Source organism: Protobothrops mucrosquamatus, unplaced genomic scaffold (genome assembly GCF_001527695.2).
Source record: "Protobothrops mucrosquamatus isolate PMUCROS unplaced genomic scaffold, P.Mucros_1.0 scaffold256, whole genome shotgun sequence".
NCBI lineage: Eukaryota > Metazoa > Chordata > Lepidosauria > Squamata > Viperidae > Protobothrops > Protobothrops mucrosquamatus.
The window spans coordinates 271,316-295,940 of record NW_015386603.1 but is presented as its reverse complement, the minus strand read 5'-3'; the positions used below and the strand labels follow the sequence as shown (position 1 = coordinate 295,940).

The 24,625-nt window shown below is 36.2% G+C and overlaps 1 protein-coding gene across 1 annotated transcript; it reads left to right on the top strand.

The window, feature by feature from the left end:
• Positions 1–751: 751 nt before the first annotated feature.
• On the top strand, positions 752–23,549 carry EIF2D (eukaryotic translation initiation factor 2D). The gene is made up of 15 exons (XM_015814486.1): positions 752–809; positions 2,219–2,409; positions 3,527–3,610; positions 4,700–4,790; positions 6,121–6,228; positions 7,776–8,071; positions 8,979–9,096; positions 10,846–10,891; positions 12,299–12,402; positions 17,967–18,125; positions 18,566–18,655; positions 19,539–19,634; positions 21,203–21,323; positions 21,878–22,052; positions 23,454–23,549. The coding sequence occupies exons 1-15, from the start codon at positions 754–756 to the stop codon at positions 23,522–23,524; spliced, it is 1,806 nt and encodes a 601-aa protein (XP_015669972.1). The 5' UTR covers positions 752–753; the 3' UTR covers positions 23,525–23,549.
• Positions 23,550–24,625: the final 1,076 nt, after the last annotated feature.

Genomic DNA, 24,625 nt, shown 5'->3' with positions numbered 1-24,625 from the left:
CTAATCCATCTCACAGGGTTGTTGTTGTGAGGAAAATAGGAAGAAGGAATATTATGTGTATTTATCATCTTGAGTTGTTTGTAAAAATAATAATAAAAGCAGGATATAAAAAATGTATATTTATAATAAATATAATAATAATATAATATAATATAATATAATATAATATAATATAATATAATATAATATAATATAATATAATAATAATATAAATATTATGTGTGTGTGTGTGTGTATAAATAAATAAATAAAGATAATATGCATAGCATAGCACAGTACATACAATATGTGTTCTCAGATTCCCACTGAACTAGGCTTTAATCCTCCTTAGTTGCTCCGAACAGCTCATGCCATAAGTTTCTCCTACCAATTTCAGCAGAATTAAACGGCAGCGATTTTGGAGACGCGTCTCGAGTCCTGCTCCCTTGACACTGCGTAGCGGAAAGCTAAGCAAATTGGACCCGCCGGAAGTGTAACCGATTCTACTGCGGTATCTTTGCTGCTGAGATCACCAGAGCAGGAAATAGTAGTCGTACCAGTTGTAGGAATAATCATGCAATTGCCCCACGGACTCCTTTTGTTGCAGTACCGCACTATGGCTGCGCCCATGTAATGAAGAGAGATTTCTATGCAGATCTTTACAGACAATCAATGGGTCCCACTTTCTAAAGTATTTCCCCTATTTCTGGGGAATCCACGATCGGCGGAATTCCAAGTTCTCCCAGAATCGGAGTCTTGGGATTTTTTTAAAATATGTTTGTCAAACCTTTCAGAGTGAAATCCAACACCGCTATCAAAGGCTCCGATAGGTAAGTTTGTTTTCTTTCATTTCAAGGCGTTATATTCTTGGGAGTTGTAAATTGGGATATTTTTATGTCGAGCATAAGGAGCAGTTTTATGTGAGGAGGCTTAAGGACGACGCGGTTTTATAATTCTATGGTGAATAGACGCTCGCTTCAGCATGAATGCAAACTTTGATAGTTTTCATTATAGACATCATGTTGCATGGAAAGATTGTTGGTCGACAAATAAAAGTGATCTGATTGTTTTTCCAGCACTGCATGCAGTATGCACGAAAGGAATGTTGGGATAAGATTTTGTTTTGACAAAACAATAACAATCTTCTAAATATGTGTTATTAAATGAGATGTAATTATCTAATCTTGCCATCTTTAAATATTACAATCCTGAAATAATTGATAAATTGCAAAAGAGACAGGACAGTATACCATTGTGCAAGTTTCTGAAATGTTTTTATATATTGATTCTCTTTTTTAAGATTATAAAACACTTGCTGTTATACTCAGATAACTCTGTAGTATCTGACTCATAACATTTTTTTATTAAGGAGATTATTTGGGCTTTACGTCTATGGTATTAAGAGTTTAAAAACTGATTGTATTATTTGGACCATTAAGATTATTTCTCAACTCTAAATACTTCATATTCTTTTAAAACTGGTATTTTTTATCTTTTTATCGTATTAACTATTTTCTATCATTGAAGCAGATTTCCATTCAAAGTAGATAATTCATTGATACTGTTGCCATTTAAAAAAATGACAATATTGGTATAGATAGTTCTTGACTTACAACCATTTGTTTAGTGATCATTCGAAAAAAATGACTTGTGACCATTTTCTTTGCAGTATCCCCATGGTCACATGATCAAAATTCAGGCGCTTGTCACTGGCTTATATTTGTGATGGTTGCAGTTTCCTGAGGTCATATGATCACTTTTTCTGACCTTCTGAAAAGCAAAGTGAATGGGGAAGCCAGATTCATAACAACCCTATTACTAAATTAACAACTACAGTGATTAAATTAACAGCTGTGGCAAGGAAGGTTGTAAAATGGAGCAAAACAACTGTCTTGCATAACAACAGATATTTTGGGCTCAGTTGTGGTCATAAGTTGAAGACAACCTATATAGAATATATAACTGTGATTTGAAATAAAGGCTTTAGGATAGCTTGCCAATCTTAAAATGGCTTTTTAAACGTTATAGCATACTTAGAAAATGTGTATATTTTGTGTGATTGGCTTGGGTGGCTTAAAAGACAGAATAAGGATATTAAGAAAACAAGTATTAATAATGTACTACTAAAATATAACATCTCATAATCTTATTTATAGATAATTGCAGATTGAATGATATGGAATTCCAGGGATGGCTATTTCTTGATACATAGTAACAAATATAAAATTAACAATTGCAGGAGGAAATTGCGAAATGATGTTGCAGCGGTATTTCCCATCCTAACTTCAGAACAACTTGCTGAAGTTGTGCCAATGAAAGAGGAATTGAATATTATGAAAATATATACTCATAAAAGAGAAATTGTCACAGTCTATGCCAATGGCAAAAATCCTATCCTTTTTGAAATGGAGAAAATGATATATCCAACAGGTACAGCAGACATTCCAGTGGGCAGGTGATGTTGAGACTTGTAATGTTTGAGTTTGGTTCTCTTTTTCTTTTTGAACACGTTACTTGATCATTCTGAACCTTCGTTTCCACCTCCAAGAGCAGTGGCTCAATACTTCTTAGTTATGGCAGTGAAGTTTCAAAAAGTTTAATTGCAATCAGGCAGAATCTTTTCATGATGCATATATTATTTCTGAAACATGGTTTGTTATAACTCTTCTCAGAATGTCTATCCATGGTGAGTGGAAAGAAGGAATTTATGCTGGTTCTAGGAGGATATGATTAGGTTGATTAGGATTTTAGTTTTATGTAAGTTGTGATGATAGTAGTAGATACATACAGGTATTCCTTGCTTAACTGGTCATTTTAAAACCATTCAAACTTATATCAGCCACAGAATTGGTGCTTTATCACCAGTAACCAGTCATAAATGCTAGTGTCATCTAACACACACACACACACACTCATGTTGGATAGGTTGGATGGGATTTGCTTAACTGCAGTGTTTGCCGTGGTGCAAAATTGTGGTAAATAATTTCTGATTGTGTGAGTGCCTAAGCCTATGACTGCAATAACTTACAACCATAATTCCAGTATTAAGGACAGTCTTAAGTCAAGGACTATTTTTATTTTATAGTTGTGCTCACCATTTTCTAAGTTAAAACCACTTCACATTTACTGTTTTGATTATGGTGAAATAATAATCTATTTAACCTAAGTTTTAGGTACCACCTTTTCTTCAAATGTAAGACAACTGTAGTTTAAACAAACCATGATATTTATGCCATAAACAAGGGGGTACAAAAAAGGAAGCATGATTGTACAGAACTAGCTAATCAGTGTCAGCCTTCCTTTGCTATATTTAGAAGTTTTAAGTATTTTGTATTCAGTCCTCTGTATGGGATAAAATAAAGCTAATGCTAATTAAGTGATTGCATTCTTGAGTTAGTTGAATGAAAAATTGAAATGAGGAGAGTCGTTTGGATATGTCCTTTATTTTTCTAGTAATTTCTATTTTTTATTTTACATAATGCAAGACTGAGGAGAAATAAATATTAGCAAAACATTTAAAAACTATTTTCTTTTCTCTTTGGGGCAGTGTACACGCTGTGGTCTTATCCCCACCTTCTCCCTGCCTTTTCTACTTGGCCACCTGTAGTGCACAAATTAGTAGGCGGAGCAGGTAAGGAAATGGATTAAAATCTTCTGTTGTGTCATTTATCTGCCTTTTTGTGGAGTTTGCCTTCAATATTTGGCTTGTAACTCTATTGATTTGAACATGCTTATTTGAAAGTAGGGTTTTTGAAACATAATTAAATACATTTTCAAATATTCATACTTTTTTATCATTAATTGACAGTTTGAGAAGAGCTTTGGGGAATTGCTCTTATTTAACCTTAACAAAGGAAAATAAAGGATAGTCAGTTAACAGTCAGTCTGACTTGACATTTTTTTTTAACCTATGTACCTTGGTGGCTTTTGAATGCCCTCTCTAGAGAACACTTCTGGTCCCTAACTGTTAATCTTTACACACTAAGCAACCCCTTTTTAATCTCTTAGCCATGGTCTTTTTGGTTTGCTTTCCTTTCTCCTAATAAAAAAAATAGTACAAGTTCTTATATTTTACAGAGAGCCTTGATTTGTAACTGTAATAAATGCTGCAGCAGAAATGTTGAATTTATAGTGGTGGGATAACTCAAAGACACACTGGGCTTATATGACAATATCCCAAGCCATGCTAGTGTTTATGGGTACTATATCAACCAACATGAAAAACACAACCAATGTTCCAGTCGTCATATTGTCATTTTAATAATATGCAGACTTCTGGTCCATGTGTTTTGAGAATGGGAAAAAAATTCTACTCTTGATCTAATCAATAATGGAGCCTGTTGTGGTCTCTGCATCTGGCCCTGATTCCGGCCCTGATTCTGAAGTGCAGAAGAGAAATTAATAATTTGTCTGTATGGATACGGACCTGTGCATGGATGTCAATCCATCCACTCAAACAAACAAACACAGGTCTGTGTCGATGTTGATTAACTATACATGTACACACACAAACACACAAGTAGGATTGGTTTTGGAATTTCTGGAATAATAGTTATAGTTAGAGAGCCAGTTTGATGTAGTGGATAAGATAACAATTTAGAAACTGGGAGACTCTGAATTCTAAATATTTTGATTCTTGATTGTTTAGTACAGAAAATTGTGATAGGTTAACTTGAATATTTGTTCTCTTGAACATATTCATTATGTTTCTTTACTACAGATTTAATGCTTCCAGGTGTTATCGTCCCCAAATGTGGTCTCCCCCAGGTAAATCGAGGTAGTCTCTGTGCTGTTACCTTGGTGGAAAACAGGTATGATTTCTATTAGACAATTAATGCTAAAGGGGTTAATGATTTGTTAATCAATTCTTATTTTTATATTCTGTAATGTTGGCCACTGCCTTAGAAAAAGATAATTATATATCTCAGACAAGGTCTCCTGTGTTTTGGGGACATTTTTAAATTGTTGGCATTTCATCTTATTTCATGTTTTCTATCCTATTTTATTGACAGTTGTACTATTGTGTTAAATTACATAAGATGCTTACCCATCAAAAAAATTATTGGTCCCTGTGGTATCAGATCAAACCAACTTAAAATTTGTATCTGTTTTTAAATTTAAAAATTGTAGGTCTATAGCCGTGTTATAGAAATGTACATAGTTGTGAATAAATGAAACATCTTCACACTGAATTAAACCATGATGTGAAGTAGTTTACAGACAGAGGCTTTCTGTTTCTTGATATCTTTTTCGCCAGAAATTAAATCTCTGTGTATGAACTAGATGTCTATCAATGAATTATTACTCCTTCATGAAGGCAGAACATTGCAGATTGCATATGCTTATAATTTTGCAGGTAGAAGTCTCTTGAGGGCATATTTTGGAGACATTTGCTTGATATGTTGAAGAATTTCCTTTGTGAAGTTGCTTGTGTAGGATGGGGGGAATAGTGTCAGCTTTTGGTGTCCAAGTCTAGCATGCTTCATTATTGCAATTTATGTGCAAAAAAAAATGCAAAGAAGAAAGATGACCACAGGCTTTGTACTTTTTGTGTATTAGGTAGCGTCAGAGATTGTTGATGTGCTTTTTCCATAGAGCAAAGTTGGAAGGTAGAAGCGCCTCTTTCTGTCTTAAAACACTTCCTAGTTACAAAGCTGATTCTTGAACTTCTGTGTTGACTATAAAAATTAGACAATTCTTTATTTAAGGGGAGAAAGTCAGGATTTTTGTTTTTTTTCTCATTTTGATGTAATGCCTTTTACTATTTTTGTTGTTTTTTTTATTACAAAAAGATATTCCAGATCTGAAGGGCAAATGTTAACAAGAGTAGCAAATCTACTTGAAAACTTGACAATGCACTGAGCAAAATACAGGTGGATTAGAAACTGAAGAACAGAAATTGCATTTTTAATTTTCCCTTTAGCAATGTTATATCTTGTCTCTCTGTGTCATACCCCTTGAGCTTTGGTGTTTCTTCTAGGTTTTAACGTTGACTTTCAAGATAAAACATAAAACCCAACATCAGTTAATCCATGGTTTGGGTATGATATGCAGGAAATGGTCTTAAAGCTGTTTTAAATGGAGTAAGAGTTTGAGTAAGTGCCTTAAGCATGCTACATTCTTTTTCTTGTCTTTTTGCAGAGCCCCTGTGGCCATTGGAATAGCTATTATGACAACTGCTGAGATGCTGGCAGCTGGAATGAAAGGAAAAGGCTTCACAGTGCTGCACACTTACATGGATCACCTATGGTGAGGACACAGACAAATTTTGGAGAATGTTCCAAATCGGAAGTAACGCTGTTAGTTTTGGCACAGTATTATTTCAAGACTTGGGCCAACTGATTTCTGGACTCTAACCTGACTATAGGTAGTCCTCGACTTATGACCATGATTGAGCGTAAAAATTCCATTGTTAAGGGAGGCAGTTGTTAAGTGAGTTGTGCCTCATTTTATGATCTTTCCCCCTCCCCACAATTATTAAGTGAATCACTGCAGTTAAGTAAATCATGCGGTCATTGAGCGAATCTTGCTCCCCCCATCGACTTTGCTTGTCAGAAGGCTGCTGGGAAGATTACAATTGGCGATCACATGACCTGGGACAGTGCAGCCATCATAGATACATGCCAGTTGCCAAGAACCCAAATTTTGATTATGGGACCATGGGAGTGCTGCAATGGTCGCAAGTATGAAAAACGGTTATAAATCACTTTTTCCAATGCTGTGGTGACTTCAAATGGTCACTAAATGAATAGTTGAGTTGAGAACGACTGTATATTAAATTAGACTATATTCAATTTTATTAAATTAGAATAATCAACTTGTAAATCTGAGTTTACAGATTGAGGCTTTATTCATCCATGTTAGATCAGCATACATTTGCGCTTTTGAACAATAAAAGGTAAAGGTTTTGTGTATATCATCAATTTAGAGAATTGTGAGATCTCATAGTGTTTCTTTTCATGAGTAGCCTCTAATTTTGTTAGCATTGCTATTAACAAACATAAAATTACAACAAAAAGCATGGCATTTGCCTCTAGTCTTAGTTGAACCTCACTTCTAAATTGAACCTTAATATGTTTGGTGATGCCTACTCTTCTGTAACCCAGTGATATCAGTGTGGAGTTGTCTTGCACTACTAAGAAACACATTTCCCTTCCCTCTTAGGTCCCAGAATAAATTGTATGTGCCACTATGAGGTATACAGTATGTAGGTTTGAATGGTTCCATTGACTTTATAGCATTGAGATGTTCACCTGAATTGCACTGCTCTCCCTGAAAATGCATTTTGAAAATGTATCTGTAACTAGCAGAGGCAAGGTTTCTGTGACTTCAGGCCACATTCAATTAATATTCAAAATGTGGATATTCTTGTGCTTGGTTACGCAGACAAAGTCTTGAATTGGCTTTAGAAGTAACTTGGTCATTTGTACTGGCATGCCTTAACTGATAGACTTCTTAGTTTTCTAAATTATTTCAACTACCATATAAATGGGATCAGATAGTAATTGCTATTTTGATTTCTTTGGTATAGGTCAGGAGTTGGCAACTTTGGCTCTTTTATGACTCGTGGACTTCAACTCCCAGAATTCCTGAGCCAGCATGGCTGGCTCAGGAATTCTGGGAGTTGAAGTCCACGAGTCATAAAAGAGCCACGGTTGCCTACCCCGGTATAGGTATTACATTTTAGGTAGACTTGTTTGCATGGACTCTTTTTGTTGAAATGGGGATTTGCAGTAAGCCTGTCTACATCATTTGCAGTATGTTTTATCACATTATTTTCTTTTTAAATTCACAAGGGCCATTGGTGACAAATCAAGCCCGCCTACAATACCCCTCTTAGAAATAGAATCTTCAGAGATGATAGCTGAAGAAGAAGAGGAACAGAAGGAGGAAGAAGGGGAAACACCTGAAAGCAGCCTCTCTCTTGATCCATCCTTGCAGATGGACATAGAACATCTCACCTTAGAGGAAGATATTTTGCATACTGTCATGGATGAAAAAGAGGAACTCAGTCAGAGTGATGCTGCTGAAAAGACTGAAGAGAATGAACCAAATATTTCTCAGGAGATGGAAGATAACAGAAGTCCACAAGGTATAATAACTGTAGAGATTTGCACAGAAATAGATTTACTAGATGCAGAGATGATACGATAGCATATTGGTATAATGTAGTATATTTATGGTGCTTTACACATTGCAAAGTGCAAACTGTCTTATTCTATCATGTGTAACAGGTAATGTGTGCGCTTTTGTGTTTTTTTGTGTAGTATGTATTCACTGGAGTAACACACAGATACATATGGAAAGAGACATAGAGCATTAATCGAGATTCCTCACAGCATGTATCTACTCGAAATTTTGGTAAAAAGAGCAGCAAAAATGTGTCTCATTTACATAGGGCTTCCATAATCTATAGATGCTATTTGATTTGTTTGTTTGTTTATCAATCATTTATAATCTTTTTTATTTAATACAGTTAATACAAGTTTCAAAATAATACAGGTGGATTATGAACAGTGTGATTTTGGGGGGTGGATTTATCCTCCTTTACTGTTGTGCAGTATTTCATTAGTAGACATAAAACATTATGTTTAAAAATGTTAACTATTTTCATTGAGCTGGATTGAATGGCCCTATTTTCCATAGAAGTATCAATTTAAATAATGCCACCATTTTGTGGGATCCTTTAATTGAATTAATTGAGACCTACCTATAGTAATAGTAAAAATTGTAAATTAAAGTTGGTACTAAAATAAATAAATAAAACCTTGACAGAAGATATGTATCTTACTACTTTTAATTTATGAGAGATAACTTGTTGATATATATATATATATATATATATATATATATATATATATATATATATATATATATATATATATATATATATATATGCTTAATATCTCTACATTTTTATTTAAAAATTACATAAAATTACATAAAATCTATGCAGAGGTCACTGGGGAACAAATGGTGCCTAATGTTACTTTCTACAGAGCAAATGGATGCCCTGCTTCATCAATGTTTCTTTCATGCCTTAAAATGTAAAGTGAAGAAGTCAGAGCTCCCCCTGCTGACCAGTACGTTTTTGCGTAACTACATATTTTCCTGCTGGTAAGTATTTATTATTTATTTTATTAAATTTTTACACCACCCATCTCATTCTGGATAGTTTACACAGCTTAATATAGCAATCTAAACACACAATTAAAAGCACAATTCATCATCAAAATTAAACAAGAGATAAAAGTGAAAATCAAAGTTAAAAAATTCATATTTAACAGTATAATAAGTATAATAAAAATTGACTTTGTAGACTGAGTTTTTCGTTTGCTGCAGAGGACTAGGTCTCAAAATGTGGTCTGCAGACCCCTGGGGTCCCTGAGACCCTTTCAGGGGATCCACAAAGTCAAATAAATATTTTAATATTTAACATATTGATAGATACAACTACATAAATCAAAACTCTTTGGAATCCTCAATCATTTTTAAGAATGTAAAGGGCTCCCGAGAGCATAATGTTTGAGAGCCACTGCTGTAGAGGATTGTTTTCTGTTTGAACCTCCTAGATTCTACCCAAGTTCACCATGCCTAATATGTCAATATAATTTATTCATTCAGAACATGATTGATTAACCTGAAAAATATGTACTACATCCACGAATAACATTTGCATGTACAAAGTACAAGTGAATACAATAACACAAGGTTGATGTTTTTGAACCTAGCATCATAATATGACAATGTACCAAAATTAGCTCTATATTTCAGTTCCCATAATTCATAAACTTAACTCAGTGACTGCAAAACCATTATAAAGTCATATAAATTAGCTTCTTACTCTGGTTTACTTAAAGATTTTTCTGTCATTCCAACTAATTGATTGGAAGATTATTAGTTAGAAATACTAATTGCCACAAAACTAAAAAACTTACCCTACCTTCCTGATAGTTATGCAGCTTCTGACTGTTTTGTTTTTAGCTTCTAGATGCGTGCTTTTCAAATTTGGTACTTTTAAAATGTATGGACTATCAGAATTCCCAGGCTAGCACACTGGTTAGGGAATTCGGGGAATTGAAATCCACACACCTTAAAAGTGCAAAGTTTGAAAAACACTGATCTAGATTAACACTTTTTAAAAATCTATGTAGCTTGAAGTGGAATTGGCATATAGAGCCAAGACAGTTAGTTCCTGTTTAGTCCAGTTCATTCTATTCCAATCAGTGTTACTTCTTCAGATCACCAACAGAGCTCATTTTTGTCCCATTATTTGAACTAGAAATACCACTGATTAAACTTGGAATCATATGTATGCAAAGCATGCATTTCTATACTGAGTTCTGGTGATTCTCAGCTTCTTGTTATCTGCAACATGGTTTAGAACCATTAATTTTGAAAGTTGCAAAGTACACAGCTGACCTTTGAGCATTCAGAGAATGAAAATTCTTGTGTTGGGGAATTTTATCTGTATGTGGAAGCTTCCTTATATGTAAGAAGAATATTCTGAATTAAAACAGATCCTTTAACTGGACATGAGCATGTAGGAGCTTCTTTATGCTGTATATAAGGATATTCAGGATTAGGCCAGACTCTGCAAGAACAGTCCTTCTGTGCTGATTAATGGATTGAAGTTACCTTGGAGTTTATGCTAGTTAAAGGTATTTTTAAAGAAAAAGATATTGTTGCAAAGTATTTATAAGTGGGAGTCAAAATCCTATGTGCATAAAAGACTCTGGGCTACAGCAGTTGTAATTAAATGAATCAATATATGAATTTAGCAAGGATACCTTTCTAGTTAGCTTATTCTAGATGATGCAAATTTTGTTTGTTTGGTAATTATTTTTTTCTTTAATCTATTAATAGTCCAAAAGATCAACAACTGGATATAAAGAAATCTAGCTACAAAAAGGTGAATAGTTGTTTCTTTGCCTATTTATGGAAGTTTGCAGTAATAAATTAATTGATTTAATAATGTGGAGATTTTCCTGGCTTGCCTGCTTCTCATATTTATGTTCTAATTTTGCTGGGTGCCTCAGGGTTCTGCCCTCCCGCATTCTTTTTAATATCTACATGAAACAGATGGGAGAAGCCATTGGTTGGATTCAGGGTGAGTTATTATCAAAATAATGATGACACCCAGCAACACATCTCTGTCACCAGCTGTCCAAATTAAACTGTCAAGGTCCTTTGCCAGTGTCTGGAGGCTGTGAAGGTTTGAATGTGAACCTACAAGTTGCAGCACAAGACTGAGTGGCTAGGGGTTTGGGTTCCCTTAGATGTGGGAGTTGCAGAGCTTCCATTTTAATTCTAGATCAAGTGGCACTACCCCATTCAGATGTGGTGCACAATTTGGAGGATCACAGAGCAAGTCGCAGCTATGGCCAGAGGACTCCCAATTAGTTGAAGCTCTATATGGCACAGGACCTGGTAACCTGAGGGACTACCTTTTCCCAAGAACTTCTACTTGTCCCGTTTGCTCCCACAAGGAGGAATAACTCCAGGTTTCAATAGGACCTAGGAAGCATCCCTTTTTTGTGGTTGCTCCTGCTCCCCCTCTCTGATATATGGCAGACCCCAACTCTTTTCATCTTTACAACTGTACATTGTCTCTCTGGTAATTCATTCCATTCTGTGCACTATATGGTCTATGTGGATCAAGCAACAAACAAACAGATTGATTTGTATTTTTCCATTGATATTTGCAAATGGTTTGGGTCATGGCAATATTTTTATTGTGGCTATATCTTTCTCCGACAATGTTGCAAACAAAATTGGGCTAAGTAATTTGTCATTTCCCCCCCTTTTTCAAGACATAAGGTCTGGGATAATTCTGATTTAGGAAGGAGATTAACAATACTGTATATTGTATATTTTTTATTCATAATATTTCCAATAATGTCTCTCCAGTGTAAATTGCTTCTTCTGTATTATTTTACTTATTCAGATCACACCTTTTAGCAAGGATTTAAGAGTTATACATTCATATAATTTGAAGATATCTATTCAACTGATGAAGATTTTAGTATACTGCCAGGTGCTGGCTCATATAGCAGTATATATTGCGGCCAATCCAAAAATAATAATAAGGATGTTTATTGTAGCCCAAAGAACTTCCTGATATTGTCAGTTTGTTTCTGAACAGACTACTATCAGCCTATGCTTGTATTACCTAGGGTCGCTCTTTTTTCATGTGTATCCCAAATCAGCAGTGAAGAATAGACATTCCTTAGAAAATTTCCCCTATTCTTTGGACTGTATTATGGTTGATACTGCTATTTTGTCCCAATATTCAATTTTAACTATTTTTCGCTCTTAGTTCTCAAAATTTCTGCAGTCAGTGCAACAGCAGAAGATTCTTCAGGTGAAAGAGTTGAGTAAGGGTGTGGAAAGTATTGTGGACATAAATTGGAAACATGAAAGGTAAGACTTTGAATCACGTAACCGCAAACTTTTAAAAAAGGGTAGAAATTTAAATGAGCAATAGCTATGCTTTTACTATTAAATATCTTTTTCTTTTTTTATGGGGATTCTGATGCTTCTCTGAGCTTGGTTGTTTTCTTGCAGAAATGGTAAAAAAAACATTTCAAATAGTGGTCATGTGACCATGGGACACTGAAACTAATTATATAAATGTGAGCCAGTTGCCAAGCTCCTGAAATGCAATCATATGACCCTGGGGGGAGCAGCAGTCATAATTTTGAGGATGAGTAATGAGCCTAAGAATTAATGAGCCTAAGAATTATTTTGTTAATATATAAAATCATGGATATTGTGCAATAGTTTATACATTTTACTAAATGTCCTATCTTGAGTATGTACACTGTATGTACATACCATACTGCATACATGCACAGTATGTATACTGAATTCTTCCAATCTATTGTCCACTATTTTCTTCTGATCTGTAACATAGTTTGGTTAGAATATTTACCAGTGGTTCTTCTGTTGCTTGCCATATTTCTGTAGATCGGGGTTCCCAGTCTTTCTGGGTTGGCGGGGTGGGGATGGAGGCTGTGTGCATGCACAAATGGGTCCGTGTGCATGAACAGGCTGCAATTGTACACGTGATGCAAACAGGGCCACGAGGGCCCATGCGATGCCACAATGCTAGCATGAATGGGGGGAGTGTGTGCTCGCAGTGACACTAGCGCCCACATAACGCTCGTGCCATCACTAGCACCGGTACAATGCCACAACACTAGCACAAGTGGGTGTGCTTGTGGCAATACTAGCGCCCACGCAACGCCACGCACTAGCGCGAGTGGAGGGGTGCGAGCACACAGACACACATACACTGGCCAGCCACTCATGCGGCCCAGTGGCCAACAGCCCACGGTCTGGTAGTGGGCCGCAGCCTACAGTTTGGGGACCCCTGCTGTAGATAAGTCTATCAACATTTGTAATCTTCCAACTTGATAATGACTTGAGTGCTAATATAAATTTATCTTCTAATATAAATAAGGAATATCTTCTAAGGCAAAAAAATTGAAGTGGATATCTGACTACAGATTTTCAGTATATCTTTGGTCTTCTTTAAATCTCTCTTTTGTATTCTAACAGGTTTGTGGCTAGAATCTCCTGAATTCGGAGATCTTTTGGAAGACTTTCTTTGTTTTTCCATCTCTGTTTTTATCTTCAATGTCCTTATAGATATTGTTGTAATATTGCCTCTTGTCCCCTTTATAGTTGTTTGAAATTATTCAGTTCCTTCTTGATATTTTTGTCTTTTTTAGCTTTGGTTTCTCTTCCTATCAATTTCCACAATTTATTCCGACACACAGATTGCTTTCTGTTTTTTTCTGTGTCTGTTAGTCTCTTTTTATGCTAACAGTTTCTCTGATTTCACTTCATAGTTTCTCTGGTTCCCTATCAATAAGTTTCAGGACTTCAAAGTGATTCCTGATACTCTTCTAGAAAATGGCGGGAGTATGATCAGGCTCATAGAAACTAGTTGGCTTTTTTCATCCACTGTAGATTGAGTTGAAACTCACAGATAAGCAGTTTGTCATCTGTTCCATAGTCAGCTCCTTTCTGTGTCTTTTAATTTATGACTAAGCCCTTTCACTACTAATATAGTCAATTTGATTTCTGTTTACCTGATCATATCCATCTACAACAGTGTTTCTCAACCTTGACAATTTTAAGGCATGTGGACTTCAACTCCCAGAATTCCACAGCCAGCAATGCTGGCTGTGGAATTCTGAGAGTTGAAGTCCACATACCTTAAAATTGTCAAGGTTGAGAAACACTGATCTACAAGGACATCATTTTGATTATTTAAATACTGTGCTAGTAGTGAAGAAATGATTGGATTGGCAGAAACTTTTAAGTTGTTCTCCTGCTTCATTTCTTTTTTCTAAGCTGTAGAACCCAACTCTCTCCTTAGTGTTTCCAACTTTGGCATTCCAGTCCCCAAACACAAACAGCATAATCTGCTTGCAGGTTTTGGCAGTTTCGGATAGAAATTGACCATACAAGTAATCAACTTCCTGTTCTTTTATATCAATGATTGGAATACAAACTTGGGTCATAATCATAATAAAGGATTGTTCACAAAGTCTAATTGCTATTTTTGAGTCATTGTCTGCATTGCACCAAAATACTGTCTTTAGTTATGAAAGCAACACCGTACCTTCTTTATTTTTCATTTCCTAATTGAAAGTGCCCAATTCCAATCCATTTCAATTTTTGAATGCCTAAGATATCAATATGTACTTGAATCATTTTATCTTTCACAGTTTTGAACTATTCCACATTCATATTTCCATTGTAATTTTTTTTTGGCATCGACAGGTTTTTTTTCCCTACATGCCTACAGCAACTAGGCACTCCAGAGGCTTTAATTTAGCCATGACATAGACATTGTTACTAGTCCAAAGGATCCTTAGCTCTTCCTCAGTAGGAGGCTGAATGCCATCAAACCTGAAGGACCCATCATACAGCACTGCATTGCCAATGATTATCCATGTAGTTGTTATAGTTTGCCCCTGCCTTTCCCCCTGCAATATGACATAATGCCCTTTGCTAATTTGATCACATGCTTCCAGCATCTTTTGCTGCTACCTGGTGCTTTCTTGCTTGCTTTAGTTGGACTATTGGGAGGACCTTCATGTTTTTGGTAAGTTTGCTGGAATATACAGTATACTCCAGCACTCCCAGTACACTCCCAGCATTCCATTGCCATGATGAGGCAGCAAAGCAGAACTTGAGAAGGATTAAAAAGATTAGATCAGACTAATACTAAATGCTTTCTCAGGTATTTAGATCAACATGGTACAATTGTGTTTAAGATCATGAAATGTAGAGCCATAAATCTCTGTATTATATTAGTGCAGCAACAGCCAGACTCTCTGGAGGCACTTATATTTCCCCCACAACCAACATTTTTTTTAAAAAAATTGCAGAACATTTTGAATAAAAATGTGATAATTTTGAAAAAGGAGCATCTGAGCCACTACATAACAGTGTCTTAACAGAACTAGAAATGTTTACCAACTCAAAGTTTACCAAATGTTTAGCATGTGATGTTTAGCAAGTGATGCGTTCACCATTCTTTTCGCTGCATCAAAACAGGTCAGATTTTGGAAAACTCATTCTAGAACATACTTTTTAAAATAAAAAAATATTCAAGATCAAGCTTTGGAAATCTCAGTTATTTTACTAGTAAGATAATCTATGCAACAGTCCACCACTGCTGGTTATTTCCACTACTATTCATCTTTATTGCCATGCCATTGAATCAGGTTTTTTGATAGCAGTCCATTTCTAAATTGTTATGGGCTGCTTAAATTATTTCTGTATTGCTTTTAAATTGATAATTTGGAAGTGGTGTAAAAACTATTGTGAATGGGTAACTGTAATGGAACAATATCAAATATGTGCAAGATTTAAAACTTTATACAAACAATGATATTTAGTGTATATGGAAGGATAGTATTTAACTTTCTTGCAGTCTGTAAGTGATAACAGACAAAGATATTAGTGGCATCTGCTCAGCCATAAATTTTGTGTCAGCTGTAACACATTTGATACTAGATATACAGTACATCTTAACCTATTTCGCTTAGTGCCCCAGCTTCTGAATGGCAGTGATTATCCCTGATGTAGATAGTGATAATGAAAAGAAGAAAATGTTTGATAGGATAGGCATGATGTCTACTCTTCTCTTCCTTTAGTATTAACACACACCCTCCACATATGTCATCTCACTCCAGTTTCACGTAAAACCTGGAACTTGGGCATGCTTACCTGTCATCTCTTCCTACTGCTGCCCATGCTCTCTTCGCAAATCTTCCTCCTACTTCTGCTAAAAGTGGCAGTGGATTAGTGTGGATAAAGATGCACTGCAGCCCCTCTTCACGTTTCTCCTCAGGGATCATCTCTGAAGGGGTTGGCTCCTTGATCCTGGGCTGTTGGGCTTTATTTTCTACAGGAAATTCTATAGTGTTTCCACCCCCACCCATCTGTGATGTCACATAAATATAGCATTATGAAATTCACATTTTACAGTAACTTTGATGAGATCTTACTTGTGCTATACCTTGACAGATGTGTTATCAGGACTTTCTACAGTAATTTGCTAGAATAGGCAAGGCTGTACATTAGCTCTGTCATAATAGGTACTTGTGATGTCAAGGAAGTTGACTGAGTATGTATAGGAGGATCATTTAAAATTTAATTTTAGATAAGAAATTCACTAGAAGTGACATGAATGAAATGTCACTATCCATATATTTTACTCCAGAAATAGATTTCATCAGAATCCAGTCCAGAAATTCTATAAAATTGTTTAAAGGACATTCGGAAGTGCTGGTTTTGTTAGGTGCTCCCCCCCCCCAGCCATTATGAGACTGGTTTGAGACCTTGTGAATTCTTTCTATCTCCTTAATTATAAAAAAATCCAAGATTGCCATTCTCTAATATATCTGACAGTTTCATATACTATCCTCATGTGCTGAATGCTTACCCCAGACATGTCAAACACAAGGCCCGGGGGCCGGATGCGGCCCGCGAAGTGGTTTCATGTGGCCCGCAAAGCCATCCTGGAAACAGTAAGGGAACGGCCCCCTCTGCCTTGGCCCAGGCCGGCTGGGAGCCAATGTACAATTTTGTGGTGGCCATCTATGCTGAAACGCATTCAGTCTTAGCTCCATAACCACCACCACCCCGCATGGCCTGAGAGGAACAGTGAGGCTCCTCCAGTGGACCATGCCTTGGCACTTGCCCTGGTCCCACCCCCTTCTGCCAGAGACCCTCAGATCTATCCCACTCCTGCCCAGGCCCCCACAGGCACCCTTGATGCGAACGATGTAGAGCTGGCCACGCCCATCCAGTAGGCAACACCCACCCTGGCCACACCCACCCGGCCCCCTGAGGGCAACCGCAATGCTGATGCGGCCCTCAATGAAATTGAGTTTGACACCCGTGGCTTACCCTAACCATTCTGGTTCTCTCTTTGCTAAACCAAAGAATAAAATTAAACTCTTCTGTTGCTGTAGTAGCTAGGAAGTTGCTAGGTAATAAGTATTTTAAATTTCTTATGGAGCGATATATTTGTTCTAAATAGAAATGATACAAAATAAAATTTTGTCCATGATAGAATTTCATATAGAAAGGAAAATATGCATTGAAAAAATAACAAAATTAAAATATTCAGATGTCCTAAATAAGACTTAATTTAGAAAATATACTAAAATTGAGTTAATTTTTTTATTTTAAGAACTGTAAAATCAGAAAATTAATAAAAAATATTGTTAAAAAAATAATAAAAAATCTTCTTGATTGATTGTTTTAAAAACAAAAATTACTATTACTATTACTTCTGCCATGAGCTTTTATGTAGCAGTAATATGAAAAGTAATTTACAATGTCTATTTTCTGTTAAATCAGAAAGGTGCATTGATTAGTTTTTGCATGTCAGTTCTAACCATTACAATAACTCTCTGGTTAAATGTATGAAAATAATATTTCTCTCTGCATTTCAGCATTAGATCATTCATAGTACCTGAAAGTGCAACATCTGAAATGTCTGTCCAAGACCGTAAAGGTGATGATCAAGAACAACTGTACCATCCTCCTGAAATTATGCAACTTTATGGAATCTCATCAAAAATGGCCCCATTGTTTCAAGAGTCTGGACATAAGTAAGGAATATAAGAATCAGCCACCTAACTTTGTATTCTATAATATTAAACACCATCTTACTCTTTGACACAGTGGATCAGGAGTGTTTGGAGATGGCAACACCCCACTGCTTAAAGGAAAGAGTTGTGTATGTCTGAGTCAGATTCCAGAGTTAACTTAGATGTTTTAGGCAAAAATAGAATGGCATAGCTAGACCTTACCAATAGTATTTGCAGAAAAGAATGGCTTACCAGGAAAAATATCTAAAATGTTAATGCTTTTGGAATGCCAAGCTAATGTGTTTGGTTTGATTGTGCCATTCCCCCCCATATTTTGTCTTTAAGAGAGTGTTAACTATATTGAGAAATCTTTAGAAAGTCTTTAGTTTGAAAGAGCAGGATATTTGCAATTGTTTCCATAATTCAACTGCACAACTAATAAAGTTCTCATTTTTCTCCAGAAAAGGCCATACCCTCTCCAGCGGTGAAGTGAGAAGTGTGATAATCAACTATGTAAAGGCTAATGAGTTGGTTGATGAAATAAACAAAAAGTATGTAAGAAATGAAACCATTGAGCATAGAGATCAGAATATTTGCTTATTGGCTCTATACCATTGGCATGGAGTGATTATTACACTGGGATTTTACAAAGTAGCTTTCTGTGCTCATTATATGTTTCTACTTTCAAATCTGAATGTACAGTCCCCCCAAATGATTGGTCCCATCCTGGGGCTTTCCTATATCTAGCAATATTAGAATGAGACAGGCATTTTCTGGAAGGCTTATTATTAGATGATTTGTAATCAGAGGTGCTGTGAATCCTTACTATTCCCCATGCACAAACACATATAAACATACATATAGAATCAAAAGAGGAATCAGCCTAGAGGCTCTATGTCGCCACAAGCAGACTAGATCCAACCCCTCTTGAATTCTATAGACCTTTATCCAGGACCAAAATAGTACAAACCGTTAGTTGAGTAGATTCCTGTGCATAGGCATAAGTAGAAATAAATCAGTTTAATTGGAACTTCAAGTGTGGTCCTGGTCTTTCATGCTTGGCACAGGCCTTGTGAACTTGTACTGAATAAGAAAGACTTTCCTCAACTTTCTGACAATAAATGTGATTAATAGGTCTGCAAATCAATAAATTTGTTATTTTTATCATTACACTTTCACCAACAAGCATTCCATAGATTAGTAATTTGTAATCATCTAGTTTATAGTTATCTAAGTGATAATTATAACCTTGGCTTGGAAGAAGTCTTTCTATATCTTTTTTTAATTCATCTTTCTAAACTAAAAAAAGTAGGTGGCAATTATCTTCTTATTTGTAGTTCCCATGACTTTAAACAAACCTGATAAAAATTAAGTGTTGTACATTATTGACACTGGCGTAAATCATGATGCAAATGCATTTCTTTTTTATCACAGCTTTGTAAAGGTGAATCCAATTTTGTGCGATTGTCTGTTGGACAAAGCAGAGCAAGATGAAATCTCAAGGCTCAAGTGGGATGATCTCCTCAGCAGGTGAGGGGAGACTAGTTCATAGTGATGTTTTATATATTTGATATAGGATCTTCTTATAAAGTATATCTACCTTCCCCAATCTTGAGTCCCCTCTATTGAGACCATAATTCAAGAATTCCCAATCAGCATGACTAAAAGTAATGCTTGGCATATTTGTGTCTTGTGATGTATCTAAGATGATACCCACTGTAAGAGTTACTTCATAGCCAATGATCAGTTAATGGGAAAAGTAGCTGAAATTCTTCACTAGAGGGAAAACAAATCATAGTAGCTGCATAGGCACACTTTTGAAGCAGTCTTGGGAGCTTTGCAAAAGTTGCAGCAGCTTTAATGAAAGAACTAAGATGCTTCATTCACATTTTATTTTATATAAAGCTTCTCGTTCGGATGTTTTGCATACCTCCCAAATTCTGCATGTTACACTTCTCGTGCAATAGGGACAGCTGGACAACTGTTTGCAAAATAAGATTTTTGTTGTCTACTTTTTAATTTTTGCCTCTTCAGCAGAATAGAAAATAAGAATAGAGTAGAACAGAACAGAACAGAATAGAATAACAGAGTTGGAAGGGACCTTGGCGGTCATCTAGTCCAACCCCCTGCTCAGGCAGGAAACCCTATACCATTTCAGACAAATGGTTGTTCAGTCTCTTCTTAAAAACTTCCAGTGTTGGAGCATTCACAACTTCTGGAGGCAGGTTGTTCCACTGATTAATTGTTCTGCCAGGAAATTTCTTCTTAGTTCTAGGTTGCTTCTCTCCATCCATTGCTTCTTGTCCTGCCCTCAGGTGCTTTGGAGAATAGCTTGACTCCCTCTTCTTTGTGGCAGCCCCTGAGATATTGGAACACTGCTATCATGTCACCCCTTGTCCTTCTCTTCGTTAAACTAGACATACCCAATTCCAGCAACCGTTCCTTATATGTTTTAGTCTCCAGTCCCCTGATTATCTTTGTTGCTCTTCTCTGCACTCTTTCTAGAGTCTCAACATCTTTTTTACATTGTGGTGACCAAAACTGGATGCAGTATTCCAAGTGTGGCCTTACCAAGGCCTTACCAAGTGGTATTAATCCTTCACGTGATCTTGATTCTGTCCCTCTGTTAAAGCAGCCTAACACTGTTTTGGCTTTTTTGGCAGCTGCAGCACACTGCTGACTCATATTTAAGTGATTGTCCACTAGGACTCCGAGATCCCTCTCACAGTTACTACTATTGAGCGAGTTTCCCAATGTTTAACCGTGGCAGGTTGGTTTGTTTTTACTATAAAATAAACAACCTGCTAAGAGAAATAGTACATTTCAAGCCCAGAAATAAGTACTTGTTCTTGCAATATTTTTAATAGCATCACAAGCTAGCATTAAGTGTTTAATTGTCAGGCTTTGTTTCTTGGTTTAGGTATGTACAGTCTATGGACTATTCACAGGGTTCAGCATTCGAGTATTAAATGGATAAATAAATAGATAGATGTAGTTGGCAATTTTGGACATCACGAATGGCTAAGCCATAAACGCTGAAAGATTCATCTCATCAGCTTTTACTAGATAAGCTTAAACAGTTTCTAATTTACTGGCAGGTGTCTAAACAAACTAGAACCTTTCCATCAGGTAACCTTTTGGGGACAAGAACCTGTTGTGAGAAAAGGAAATATTCTTCCAATTGATGTAACCGTAGCACAGAGATCATCCAATAAAAAGGTAAGAGTCACAACATGAGGACTTCTGAGTAGAAGTCCCAACTGCATTTGTCCAGAATCTGTCACGATTAAGAATGTTAATATGCTTGCGCAGATCAAGAAATCATTAGTGTCATCCACTGGGTTATAAGTGTCTCTCCCCATATATGCATCCATTCATTTAAGCCACCCAGATGTCATGATAAGAGTGCTGCTTTAAATCTGTGAATCTTTTTGAATATTCAGTACTTCTGCATAATTATGACCTAAAACATGATCTGTTCTTCATATAAGTCCTAAAACTAAATAAATTCAAACAGGTTCATAAACATCTATGCCCTGTTGTATATTTGCTGTCAAATTAGCATTTGTAAAGATATTTATGTTCTTTTCTAAAGATATGTAAAGTTATGATTAATATGCACAGTGAAAAGATTTAAACCTTCCTCCCAGTTTGAAATATGCCTACAAAGTAGAGCATACTCGCATAAAAGTAATACCCTAAATTCTTAGATAGCCATTTAGTGGCAACATTAAAATTAATTTTGTAATGCCTTTTTTTGTTTTGGCTACTAGGTGACAATAATTAAGAATCTTGAGCTGTATGGTTTGGACCCTCAGGCTGTTGCTAGTACCCTTCAGCAAAAGGTTCAAGCTAGTGCCATTATCGTCGCAATCCCTGGAGCAAAGGACAGATCACAAGTCCAGATACAGGGCAATCAGATCAATCATCTTGCTAAACTGCTCTTAGGTAAGTATCTTTGGCATGCTATAATAGTATTCATAAATCACCCTCTTTGGACAAAGGTGGATTCCTGATGACTTCATAGATAGTTCCATGTGGTTTTCTTGGTAAGATAAGATAGATAAGATAACCTTTATTGTCATTTTGTTTACTGTGGGCACAACGGCACACATCAAAATTGAAATTTAGTTGCCCGCTCTCAAAGTGAAACACATACATGACGCACACCTAAACATACTATATACAACATTTGTATAGACCCCCACCCCTACATATACATAACAAATAAATATTAAATACTCTCCATCTTGAATATATAATGGAAGGAGGAAGCTTGAGAGTTCGCAAGGTTAATGCTGTATGGAATGAAACTATGGCTGAATCTGGATGTTCTGCTACGGATACCACGAAGCCTCCTCCCAGAAGGTAACAAGGAAAACAGGTTGTGAAGAGGATGTATAGTGTCCCAGATAATCTTATGGACCCTGCTCAAGCAACGTTTCTGTGCTATGTCCTGGATGGGAGGGAGGAAATTGCCAATGATCTTTTTGGCCATTCTCACCACTCTCTGCACCTCAGAACTAGTTTGCCATTGTCCCCTTCTTTTATTTTTACTTTCCAATCTAATAATTAACTCTGGGAAGTCCCCTAAGGATTCCCATCCAAATACTAACCGAACCCACTTTGCTTGTGAGTCCAAACAAAGTTGCTCAGGTGCTGCCACCTGCTGAGACACTGAGAATATATTATCAGCTTGCCTGCATTTATTTTTGTTCCTATTAGTGGCATCAGAACACAAAACAAAATATATCAAAGGGACATTCCCTTTTACTTTTGATCGGACTGGAAACACATGAATGTTTTTAGCAAGCAGTGATTCCAAAACTAGTTCTGATGCTACTAATAGAAACTTCTTTGCGAGTATCTATACCAATTTGCCACCTTTCTAGTGAACACACATTTGTACAGTGCTACAAATTACAGCTGGGTGATTCAATTTCTTAACACTTTAAAGCAGTGTTTCTCAACCTCCCCAACTTTTAAGATGTGTGGACAGGTTGCTGGCTGTGAGATTCTGGAAGTTGAAGTCCACGCATCTTAAAGTTGCTGAATTTAGATACACTGCTTTATGGTATTCACAAAAATTGTTGCAAGTACATATATATTCTAGAAAATAAAATGGAATGGCTATTATACATATCATTAGTCCTTTTATAGTGCTGTGGCAGGTAATCTCTAGATATTGTTAAACTAGTTTCCAGTATCTCTCACATCTAAGAACCACTGATATGATTTCAGATTTTCAGGACGTTTAAAAAGTCTTAGTAAGCTGCAGCTCCTATTGTGTTGTGAATACTTCAGTGCTAAATGTGAAGTGACTAATATTAATGTTTGATTCTGTTGCAGAGGACTACCAGATACCTTACAGTTATATCCAGGGTCTTAAGAAAGCACCAAAGACGGGGCGGAAGAAATAGCCAGGCCTGTACCTCAGATTCAGAGTATGTTATAACTATCTTATTCAGTGGAACTGAATCCAAATGCCTTATAAATAAACTATTTTTATTTAATAGTTAAAATAAAGACTTTTCCCAGATACCTTTGAGGGGATTTTTTCCAACCTATCTTTTTATTTATAACTCAGTTTTTACCAGAATAAGAAACTAAAATTAAAAGCTAACTCTGTGTAGTGGTTATTCAAAATGTTCATAGTATCATATAATCAGAATAGAACTATATGATATCAGCATATAATTCATCCCACTTAATAGCTATTTATTTTGAACTGTTTCTACTGAATAAAGGTGATAGGAATTTGTACTTTATTCCTGTACCTAGTACATGGAATGGAATGCAATGCAATATTCCTTACTGAAGTGTGATGGGACACACAAGGAATTTGTCTCCGGTGCATAAGTGTACATACAAACAAGTGATAAGTCATAGATCATAAATCATAAGATACAAACAAGTGCTAAATCATAAGATACCAGTAGGAGAAGGTAGTAGGAAAGATGAGAACGATGAGAAGATGAGAAGTTTGCTATAAGGAAAACTGAAAAAATGAGTCAAGAAAATACCAAGATGGCCAACCTTTTCATTGGAAAAGGCTACAGTTAACTTTTTAGAAGTTGATGGCTGCAAATGGGTGGACTCCCTCAAGTATATAAACAGGGATAGTTTTTAAAAAACAGTAATCAGGATTTTTTTTTTAAAAAAATTGTGAAATGCCTATTTTAGAGCTTTCACAATAGTTTTCATGTGTTTTCAAACTCAGCCAGTTTTTAGAGGTTATAGTTTGAAAGGGTACCAAGGACTGCAAAGAGTGGAGTCACAGAGTGCTGAAATGCCCCTTGCCTTAAAATGTTTCTTAGCTTTATATCCCACTATTCCTCTAGGTCAGGGGTGTTAAACTGCCAGCCCACGGGCTGGATGCGTCATGCCAAAACCACGCCCACCCCAATGCCGGCAATGGGAAAAAAGTCACAATACATCGCAACACGTCACTTGACGTTGCGAGTTTGACACCTGTGCTCTAGGTGCTCAAGCTGTTTCCCACAAGAGCTGGGAAGTAGCTA